The 11,861-nt window shown below is 34.8% G+C and overlaps 1 protein-coding gene across 1 annotated transcript; it reads right to left on the bottom strand.

The window, feature by feature from the left end:
- Positions 1–7,467: 7,467 nt before the first annotated feature.
- LOC149554966 (uncharacterized) lies at positions 7,468–11,622 on the bottom strand. Its single transcript, XM_089829113.1, has 7 exons — positions 11,524–11,622; positions 10,584–11,273; positions 9,805–10,165; positions 9,324–9,463; positions 9,169–9,227; positions 8,159–8,285; positions 7,468–7,530 (listed from the first exon to the last, which is right to left on the bottom strand). The coding sequence occupies exons 1-7, from the start codon at positions 11,620–11,622 to the stop codon at positions 7,468–7,470; spliced, it is 1,539 nt and encodes a 512-aa protein (XP_089685239.1).
- Positions 11,623–11,861: the final 239 nt, after the last annotated feature.

Here is an 11,861-nt window from a genome sequence, read left to right as displayed (position 1 = left end):
ATAGATAAGGCATTGGTCATCCTCGAACTTGATCTTGGAATATTTTATATGTGTTAAAATTTATATAAATTAATCATTTAATGTTCTATTATTGAAGTTTTGAAACATTAGCCTATACTTGATTCATGGAGTTTAGGGTTTGATAAAATAGCCATTTGTCATCTCTTTTACTGTAATAGAGTTAAAATAATTAAGGAAATCATCTGTTATTTTGGAATTCATGTTGAGAGTCTTAATTTAAAGTAAATAAAAAATGAGTTCCTAGGTATGACCACCTGTATTTTGTAGAGTTCAAAGTGGAGAAGACATCAGAGTCTTATCAGATGGACCTTTTAGTTTGTATTTTAGAATGCCCATCATGGTCTCTAGCTAATTCCTAGGTTTTTTTATCATCTAAGAGGTTAAAATTTTATCAAATTAGAAGCCAAAAAAATGGTGACTCTACTGTGGAATGCATTTATTGGTCTATTTTAATAATAAAACCTTGAGAATCTACAAAATTCCAATACAACACGAAGTATGTGACATGAGTTCTATCCAAATAGTGCCTTGTCTGTGTGACAAAGTTCCAAAGTACATTGTGACAAAAGTTCTTGTGTCAGATATGTGGTCAAATATTCTATTCTCGTGTTGTTTTTATGTCTTTTAGCTATAAAAAATTTCCCTTAGTGGGTGGTGACTTGGTCAAAGATTAAGTAGCTAGTGCTATATATTTTAGGTTTTATTTAAAATGGAAGATAGAAGAAAAAACACAAGAGCATACACAAAGGCAAATTCAAATATCCCTTTGTACACAGAACTACCCCATGGTGTTAGGAAGAATCAACCCAAGAAAAAAGAAGATCCTAACCACACATGGAAACCCTATGATAACACCTCAAACCATTCCCAATATCATCATGTGGTAGATAGAGCATATTCATCCTTAAATTCCAAATCTTAGAATATCAGGCTTTTAGGTGAAATGTTCAATACCCCATTACTAAAAGAAAAAATCTTCTAGGATAAAACTGTCTCTTTTGTAGGAGATACCACTTTCAGACCCAATGTATCTAAAGAAGTAAACCATAGGTGATGGTATAAGAACATTTTGAATGCTAGGTCAAGCATACGTCAAGTCCCATATATTGAAAGAAATCTCATAGATGAACATTGCTAAGGAAGATGCCAAATGCATTCATTTGGAAAAATAAAAGGAAGTCATCACCATAAATGTTCTCATAAAGAGAGAGAGGGAGAGAGAGAGAGAGAGAGAGAGAGAGAGAGAGAGAGAGAGAGAGAGAGAGAGAGAGAGAGAGAGAGAGCTTGCTTAAAAGGATCAAAGCTCTGAAAGAGAAAAATAGGAAGTTAGAAGAGAGATCTTCTACCTTGCATTCATACATCTTTTCACATATTGGTTATATTTGCATGTAATTATTATTTATGTTTGTGGTTAATCCTAACAATTCATAGAATGTACTCAACTACATTTAGCATAAAATTATAATTGAGAGAATGTACTATTAGCATGAATGCTGATGATATTACATTGGGGGAGTATCCTAAGCATTGGATATTATTGATATGTTGCATTCATGACTGTGTTTGTCATTGATGTCAACATAGCATTGTTTTTGTAAAGACTAGCAGAGTAGCAAACAAAGATTGTGATGGTATGGACAATGGTTTGATTGTCTGGTAATGCTCAATTATAGACATGTTTAGCACAATGTTCTAATGATGTGGTTAAGTGCACAGAGTCTGAGTCAAAGATGTATGGAAGTTGTACCTAATTTATAAAGAGAAGTTTAGAGACAGAGTGTTGGGAAAATAGTTGCTGATGTTTGTTGGCTATCTTACATCTAAGATTTAATGAAGAGATGTGCAGTCATGCAGTGACAGAGGACATTCAACTGATGATGTTAGCAGGTGCACAAGCCTTAGTATTGCATGTGTGAAGTTTTGTATAGACTGTAAGCTGACAGTGCTATTGCAATTGTATCTAATTAATTATCTTATTTTAATTAATTGGGAAAGCCTCAAGGCTAACTCAAGGAATTATTATGAAGATATAGTACAAAGGAAAGATATTTTCCTTGATTACAAATGTAATTGGAATATTATGATCATTGTATGAAGTGTGAAGTGTGAAAAGAAGCAGAGTGCTCGAAGAATGCATGTAAGCGATCCAAGGGATTATTAGATGCAAGATTCATGATCTGGTTACAAGATCAGAAGGAACAAAGCTCTAGTTGATAGGATAGAGAAAGAGGAAGGAACAATATAGTACCAAATCTATTATTCTACAAGGAATAGTACAGAGATCATTTGGACAATGGGTTCATTGGTCTTGTGCTTGGAGCTGTTTGGGCAATGTCCAGCTGTCTCCCACAACTCCTAATAGGGTTGGAATATCCTAACAGGGACTCATATGCACTAAATGTATTCATAGACTCCTAACAGGGTCCATCCTCTAACAAGGAATATTTATAGTAGTACATCATCTTGTGGGTACCATCCCCATCAGAGTTTTCCCTCTGATCAAGTTTTTCCCTAGTTAACATATCTGGTGTTATTGTATGAGTTTCTTGTCATGGTTTCAATTTAGTTATATCATTGGACTAAATATTCTAACATGTACTCCACTACATTCAGCATAAATCATACAATGATTTTATGTTAGCTAAAAGAAATCCTGGTATTATACACCCTTTAGGAGGGTAGTTCAATAAGTTCATATGAAGTGGTGAGAAAAAAAATATCATTTCTTCACTACCAGCCTATAGATATCAATACTCATAGATTTTTGATAAAATAATTTTGAACATCTACTTCCATTTTAGGGACTCAAGATGGCAAAAAAAATTTTAGTGAATGAATGCAGTTCTATCAACACATTTATATATAAATAAAAGGCATTCAGAACAATGGCATTCCATACGTTGTTTCCAAATAAGGTATCCATTCGTTTTAGAGAACGTTTCCATGTAATGCAACTTTTATCAACAATTCATTGTTATCATTTAAGCAGATATGCTTACACAATCATGAATACGGTTGAACCACGGTTTTAAGCATACAAATTACTAGAATGTAACCAGGTGTTCATCCAATCATACACTAAGAAAACTCCACATATGGGTGTATTTTCAAAGCTCCAACAACTAATCTATCTCAAATAGATATAGGCTATAAATACTTCTATAAGTTTTCCTTTTCAATAGGTTGAGGCTTTTAAATTTATATCTAGTATATTGAGGCTTATATTAGTCAATAATGAGCTTTAACTGTTGAACAACATTAACCAAGGTAATTTTGTGCAGTGTGATCCCTCTCATTAATAAAATATTGAAGCATCTATAAATAAATAATGCAACACACATTGTTCATTAGTTTCATGATAAAGAAACCTATATCTCAATTAACATTGCTAATAAACATCTACTAGGATGTTTCTATACAACTCCTCTATTGTCTATTAATGCCATAATACAGTCTTATCAAAATACTTGCAACATACATGTCATTCATAATACACAAATGCAACATAAATTTTTGCCAAAATATCTATAGCATATATGTACATATTATGCTAATGACCCTTTTCCAAAATGTAGTAGTACAATTTATCCTATGTTTTCATGTACACAAATAGTAGACTATTTGCTAAAGTATCTAATCCTTAAAGAAGATGTATATAATATGACTTATAATTGAATTGTTCTTACTATTGAGGGGTTTTGTAATACATCATATACAATTCTAGAACTATTCATAATTTCATCTCTTTTATCCTCCGCATAGTAAGTCTAGATGCCAATTAGTTCTAGCAATAGAAGACTTAATAAGGTATTCTACCTCTATTTTTTCCAAAAAATTTATGGATAAATTGGAACCATTTTGTAACTACATTCGTACCTTACAAAAGGAACATTCAGTTCATCATAGCATTGAAATGATGATCTATGTTCATCATTATAGGCTTTTTTTTTTAATTTTCCACACAACACATACCTGTACCTCAGATCATTAACTCTAAATTGAAGAATCCCTTGACATGTCCTAGAACCTAGCATTTTATGTATAACCACACAATTGAGGAGACATTGTCAATACCACCTCTGCACACGTATCCTGACAGGCTTCCAAAGTATGGAAATTCTACTAGTTACAAAGAGGGAGCATTTAAAGTACTGAAATAATCTTGAGGGAATCATCAAGGATTGTTCATTCGCAATCAAAGACATAGCACAGGTCCATGCAAAAAGACAAAGTCATAATTATTCTCACATCGGTACCCAATCAAGAATAGAAGCTTGTAAGCCATAGTCCCCTAAATTTCTAAGCTCGTAACGAAATTAGTCGGGCTCAACCCTCATGTATTCAAACTTATTAAGTACGATACCTATAAAGACCTACTCTTACAACAAAAAACCAACTCATCCAGAAAGCAAGAAATACAGAAATAGAGGCAAAACACATCAGCAATGGAGATTGAAAAGTCAAGACACTTCATTAAGTCAACTGAATAAGGATTACATAATTAAATAACCTCATTTTACAATACTGATCAGAAGCAAAAAAGATAAGTCTTCATTACATCCATATAATGAAATGTCAACATAACTGAATATGGTACATAGGTACATTACAAAAGATGCATAGACATCATAAAGAATGAATGAGTGATCAGCCAATAGGCATTTTAAACTTCCAAGTGTTCATTGTCCTACTTTTGAGTGTTCTGATCCTTAGCCAACGATCGATGTCTATCTGCTATCTAAAATGGGGGTGGGGCCCAAATGCTTTTATCTTGCCAACCACAGAGTAATTACTCCCCCGAGGTTCTTCCTGACAATGAAGAACTCCCTGACCCTGGCATGAGAAAGTTAGCTTCTCAAAACAAGATAGACTAGATCGATCCGGTGCAGCTATGAAACTTACTACAGACATCCATGTGCTAAGTAGCCTAATCACATATATATGGCAGGGAAATAAAATAACATTCTACACATCAACACATATGCAGAAAGTAAAGAGAACATATTACCCATATGTACAAATCAGCATATATGATCTATGCTTCAACAAAAAAGGTGCATATCTATCTATACACAATGTTAGAAATAATAGTATTTCAACTAAAATAAAATAAAAGATGCCTTGGCCAAGCACTAAATTCATCAACATGATGCATGGAGAGTCAAACAATAATGAATCCTACCACGCAACACTCGACAGGTTGAGAGAAGCAAAATAATAAGCATCCATCTCTACCCTCCCAATGCCATATATACCCATCCATAAGGAAATAAGAACATTCAAACTTAAGACTTAACAATTCGCAAAATGTTTCTAAGTTATATACTGGTTTTCAACACTACTCAGTCTTCAAAAAAATATAAAAGTATTATCACCATTTACTCCCAAGATTATTTAACAAAATTGTAAATCTACACTTAAAATTTAATGAAATCCATTGTATCTCTTCTGATATTAATCAGATGTTGGGTAACTTTTATCTCATTCATCCATTCATGTTAACCATATTCATAAATTACCATGAGAAGTACCATATAAAAGAGCACTAGATCTTGTTAACAGCAGTAAAAGTTTAACAACACCTATTGTAACAGTTTAGTTTTCTTTGCACAAATTGATAGCATTCATAAGTTGATTGTAAAAACCAAAAGAGTATGATGATTAAACACACACAAGCCAAGACCATTCGGTCACAACACTGTATGTGAAGTTTTGTTTTTTTTTTTACTGCAGTGTTTTGGAATTTATAGTAGCTACTAAGCCAAGGTATTCTAAACATATAGCAGTCATAAAATGAGAGTCTACAACTAGCATATTAATACATAATGTTAAAAAAAATGGTGCAACAAAATGTCAAACAACTCAAACATATTTTACTTCCTTCTAAAACCATAATGGAGGAAGGATAGAGTTTTAACTTAGATATTTTCCTAATGACACTATGGAAGTATGATTGATATTTTAAAATAACAATGAACATCAGGTTGTGAAGCAAGTTTGGTTTGGCAATCCCATGGAAGCACAACATAAGTTCACAGCTTTACCAGATAATTGATAAGGACAACAACACATCTTTAAATCTGAACTATTTCCTTGCTACAATAAGTCCAATATTGAGTCAATCCTAACTTAACAACTCCAATAAGCATGGACAGTAATGAAATCAGAAAAATCACATTTTAGCAAATTTGTGTGACTGAAATTTGGACATATATAAAAATAAAACATATCCGAACAAGAAGAACACCCAAACTATATTGATATTGGGTGCAATAAGCTATTCTAGCTAGAGGATAACATAAAACTAGATAAAATTTGCAAGAAAAGTCATATATTTAGATTAACATACGAAGTTATTTCAAATCAGAAAAAGAAAAAGTAAATGAGTATCATTTACAAAAAAAAACAAAAGGGCAACCCAAAGACATGTAGAAATGCTAAGAAATACTATTCCAAATGTGGTTAGGAGAGGTTATTATTGACATCCCAAATGCTAAATTGATGCTCTTTCCACGCTGAATCAGACAACACAAAAAGAAAAGGCCTCACTTAGCGGAAATAAAAGAAATGCTCCAAGTTTTTGATAGACGTTACCTGCAAATTTTTTTAAAAAAATGTTTATGCTCAACTCCCTAATGATATTAGTGCCATATACTCAAAGAAAAATTTGCTAGAAAACATTGGTGGCTAGAGTAGAGAAAATGAAAAGAGGGTTTTTTTTTTTAAACATAAATACAAATCTCCGTGCCCTTTTTTTACCAACAGTGAGTATTTAATCTACAAACAAACAGAGATATAGAATTTATAACCATCAATTTGTGAATTTAGACTAAGAAAGCAAAAGAATACTAATTTAAATAGAATGCAACAGTAGAGGAACCTATAAAATGTTTTATTTCCTTCAACTTCCCAAATTTTGAGCATTTCCCCCTTTCCGACACTCTGTCCACTTCTCTCCCTTTGCCTCTAAATTGATTTCCCCCCTTCCTTTATCATCATCCCTCTGTTACTTCTCAGACTTGGAGGAGAAAAGACATGCGATTTCGCTGGAAAAGCATTTTCCCACTGCTCTCAAATATAGCAGTCATTAAGATCATTTTGCTCCCCGTAACATAATAAAACCAATTCATTTTTAAAAACTCAACTTTGTAAGGAATGTAGATAAGTTTTTCACAAATACAAATAAAATATCATTTTTTTTTAATATAATTATTAATCTTCTAAAATAAGAAACAATTAGCACAATTGTTTTCTTTTCATAAAAAAAATGGACCCCTAAATCTTGTCATCAAACTTCATTTCATTACCTTATTACCATTTAAATATTAGGAATTTAAATAAAATCAAATGCATCAACATTTATTCATGCTAGACTAAGTGGTGTGTGATATGTTGTAGGGATTATCCGTCTATCCCCTTCCAAGAGGCTAACTCTCTCTACCTCAGCTACACCCTTGCCTTCGACACTTGCAAACACTCAAACACTCGCAAAACATAAGGAGTCACTATCTGTCAGTCAATAATAAAACATCATATAAGAACATCATAACTATAATGCATACACATACATCAAAGTATGAACTTAAATCACGTCTACATAATATCGTAAACATGATCATAAAACAACTTAACCATTCATTTAACATAATTTTAAAATAAACATTTAATAGCATTAATTTTTGATTAGTTAACATATCAAATGACAAGATCAATCTAATCCAAGAATTATTCTAGCAAGTTTAAAATAGTTGACCTAGTCAAAATAACAAGGTTGCCACCTAATTTCCATATAGGCACAAACAAAGTAGTCATATGATGAGTCGTGACATCCCTCCCCTCTAGGAAAAGGCATCGTCCCGATGTCAATCAAAATAACAATATAACAATGTTCAACTAAAGTCTAGATAAACAGTAAACATGCTACTCAAAATAGATGAGGAAAAGACTGGCGTAAGTCATCTGCATACTCCCAAGTGGCACTATCCTCACCAGGTTGATCCCACTGGACCTTGTACTAGAGAACATCTCGATCTCCTACCCAGATGGTACACTGCTCACACTAATACATTTGGTACCAAATTGCAATGGCAGTACCATTGTAGTTTTTTTGTCACAACCTTGTTGTCATCGCAATTACGATGGTGCGATGATGAGAAGGTTGTGACGAAAAAATTGCAACGGCATTGCCGTTGCAATTTGGTACCAAATGTATTAGTGTCAATGAGTCTGGTGGGCTAAACTGCCACCACTCCCGGATCCTGAACCTGCAACGCATGCCAGTCAAGCACATGAGACATGTTAGGGTGATATGCCTTCAGAAGAGATACATGGAAAACAATGTGAATATGGGCAAGTGCGGGTGGTAGAGAAAGCCAATAAGCAACTAGGTTGATAACCTCCAACACCTCAAAGGGGCCAACACATCTAAGTGCAAGCTTTGAACTCTTGCCAAATGAGATGGAACTCTTTTATGGTCTAACTCTCAAAAACACCTTATCCCCAATCTGAAACTGCCTAAAAGTGCACTTCTTGTTAGCATAACTCTTCTATTGATCAGTTGCTTCCTTCAACTGACTATGGATCAAAACCATATGATCCTCCATTTCCTTTAACATTTATGGACCTACTATGATCTAGTTCTCTACCTTATCCCAGCTAATAGGGGTATGACACTTACGTCTGTAAAGGGCTTCAAAAGGTGCCATGCCCAAAGATGAATGATAGTAGTTGTTGTAAGAAAAATCCACTAATGGAAGATACTCCTCCCATTTGTACTGCTAATCCATGTAGTACATCTGCAATAAATCCTCTAAAACTTGATTAACTCATTTGGTTTGACCATCTGTCTCTAGGTGATAGGCAGTGTCGAAGTTCAACCGTGTACCCAAAGTAGAGTTCAAAGTAGTCCAAAACTGAGAAGTCATATGTGTGTCCCTATCTGAAATAATGGTTTCTAGAATACCATGTAACCAAAATATCTCTTACAAAAATTTCCTTGCCAAAACTAGAGAACCATCTTCCAGACTACCAGGAATAAAGTGGGCAACTTTAGTTAATTTATCGACTATGACCAAGATAACATCATGCTTGCATCATGTCATGGGTAAACCTTGCACAAAGTCCATACTGATAACCTGCCATTTATACCGTGGAATCTCATGTGGGTATAGGAATCCTACCGGATGGACATGTTCAGCTTTGACATGCTGGCATTCCAAACACTGGGCCACATATTCTGTCACATCCCACTTGAGTCTCGACTAGAAATATAATGGTCTCAAATCAGCCATCATCTTGTTTACCCCAGGGTGCCCTGCAAATGGAGTGCAATGCATCTCCTCAAGAACCACCTTCCGCAATCCTTCACGGTCAGGAACATATATCCTATTTTGGTATCTAAGTAAACCATCATCATCAAAAGAATAATCCTCAAACCAAGAATCTGAAGAATCCACATCCAAAACTGATTTCACCCAATCATAATGAGTATCTCTAGGGAGATATCAAAGAATGTACTCTACCACTCCTTCCCTTTTATGTACTCAATGCCAAAATCATACTCGCTAAGAAACTCGAGACATCACCTCTGTCTAGCATTAAGATTTGGTTGAGTAAAAATGTACCTCAACCCCATGTGATCAGTTTTCAACTCAAAGGGTTTCCCTAATAAATAATGCCACCACATTTGCAAGGCATGTACTATTGCAGCCAATTCAAGATCATGCAGTGCATTGTTTACCTCATACTATTTAAGCTTCCTGGACTCATAGGCGACTACCTTACCATCTTGCATAAGTACACCTCCTAGTCCATCCCCTGATGCATCTGTCACAACCACAAAGTGTCCATTTGGATCTAGAATCACTAAAATAGGAGGGGATGTAAGATTTTGCTTCAGCAATTGAAATGCTCTCTCACATGCTTCAGTCCACTCATATTTTTTTTCCTTTCGCTGCAAGGAAGTGATAGGTGCTACAATTTTTGAGAACCCTTCCACAAACTTTCTATAATAACTTGCCAACCCCATAAAACTCCATACCTCACTAACGTTCTGAAGTACTGGCCACTCAAGAATGGCTTTAACCTTTGTTGGATCAACTACAATACCATCTACTGATAAGATGTGTCCCAAATAATGGATCTCCTACGCAAGTGTTCTTCATGTTCCTACACAGTCTTAGAATATATCAAAATATCATGAATGAAAATTTCCACAAACTTATCAAGACAATCCTGAAACACATTGTTCATCAGGTTCATAAAAGCCACAGGGGCATTTGTTAGTCCAAAAGGTAAGACACAAATTCATAATGCCTATACCTTGTCCTAAATGCTATTTTGGATATGTCCACCTCCTTAATCTGAAGTTGGTGATATTCGGATCTTAGATCTATCTTTGAAAAGATGGTAGCCCCTTTCATTTGATCAAACAATTCATCAATACGGGGTAAAGGATACCGATTCTTTATGGTAACCTTATTCAACATATGGTAATCAATGCACAGTCATAAGGTACCATCCTTCTTTTTGACAAAGATTACAGGTGCTGCCCAAGGTGATACACTAGGTCTGATAAAACCCTTGTCTAAGAGTTCTTGTAATTGAGTGTTTAACTCATACATCTCAGTGGAAGTCATGCGGTAAGGAACCTTTGATTGAGGTTCAGCCCTTGGTACCAAATCAATAGAAAAATTGAACTCCCTTTGTGGAGGTAGTTCTGGCAAATCATCTGCAAACACATCGCTGAATTCCTTTAAGATTCCATAATCTTCTAAATGAGGTGTGGTTTCTTCTTCCAAATCCTTAACAAGTGCCACATACAACTGACACCCCTTTCTCCTTGCTTTCTTTAATTGCATAGTAGAGATGTGTCTTAGCTCAAGTGGTCTTTTGACACCATTCAGTGTCACTGAGTGCCCTGTGTCATCACAATATTCAATTACCTTATCCTCACAATTAACTAAGGCCTTATGTTCACTTAACCAGTTAATGCCTAGGATGACATCGTAAGAACCCAAAGGAGCTACAAAAAGATTGACCTCTGTTTGAAAGTTGGAAAGTTCTAACTCACTGCAGAAAACACATTGCTCTACCTGCCGCTTAGCCCTATTACCATACTCTACAGTCCATGGTTCAACCATAAAACCAACTCTAATAGGTAGTCTAGCTACTACTTTAGGATCTACAAAACATTTAGTAGCACCAGTATCAACTAGAATAGAAACAGGAATACCAAAAAGTGTACCGGTCAGCTGAATAGGTGTAGCTTAAAAATCTACTTGCCGATGATCAACTGTAGCATGAATGTGATGCTATGATGGAATTTCCTTTCTATTAGACTGTTGTGGGCATTTAGCAACAAAATGATTACCACCACAGAAAAAGAATCAAGTTCTAGGACCCTTCTTATCATCATTTCTATTTGATCATTCATGTTATTCTAGTTCCTTTCACTTTTCTCATTTCCATTCCCATTATGTTTGTTATTCTGATTCCTATTACCATTCCAATTCCCTTTGTTCTTGTTCTTGTCAGAACCCTCTTGTCCTTTTTCCATGTTTCTGATCTATTGTTTCTTCCCATTTCCTTTATACCTGTCATCCTGGTACCCCTTGTTATCTTGATATCCTCTATTATCCTGGAACTTCCTCTTATAATTTTGGCTGATGGATTTAGATGAGGTTGCATCCTTCACTCTTTGCTCCTACTTAAGAGCCTTATGCAGTGCAAAGTTCATCGTTTCAGGTTCCTGCATCTCAACCTCACTATAAATCTCAGGTTTCAAACCCATCACAAATTTTTGGGTTCTAAATAGTTCATCATGCTTATACTGCAGTAAA

Source organism: Cupressus sempervirens, chromosome 5 (assembly GCF_028749045.1).
Source record: "Cupressus sempervirens isolate cs-2001-9-10 chromosome 5, ASM2874904v1, whole genome shotgun sequence".
NCBI lineage: Eukaryota > Viridiplantae > Streptophyta > Pinopsida > Cupressales > Cupressaceae > Cupressus > Cupressus sempervirens.
Note: the sequence above shows the minus strand (reverse complement) of the source record. Positions and strands in the feature narration are given on the sequence as shown.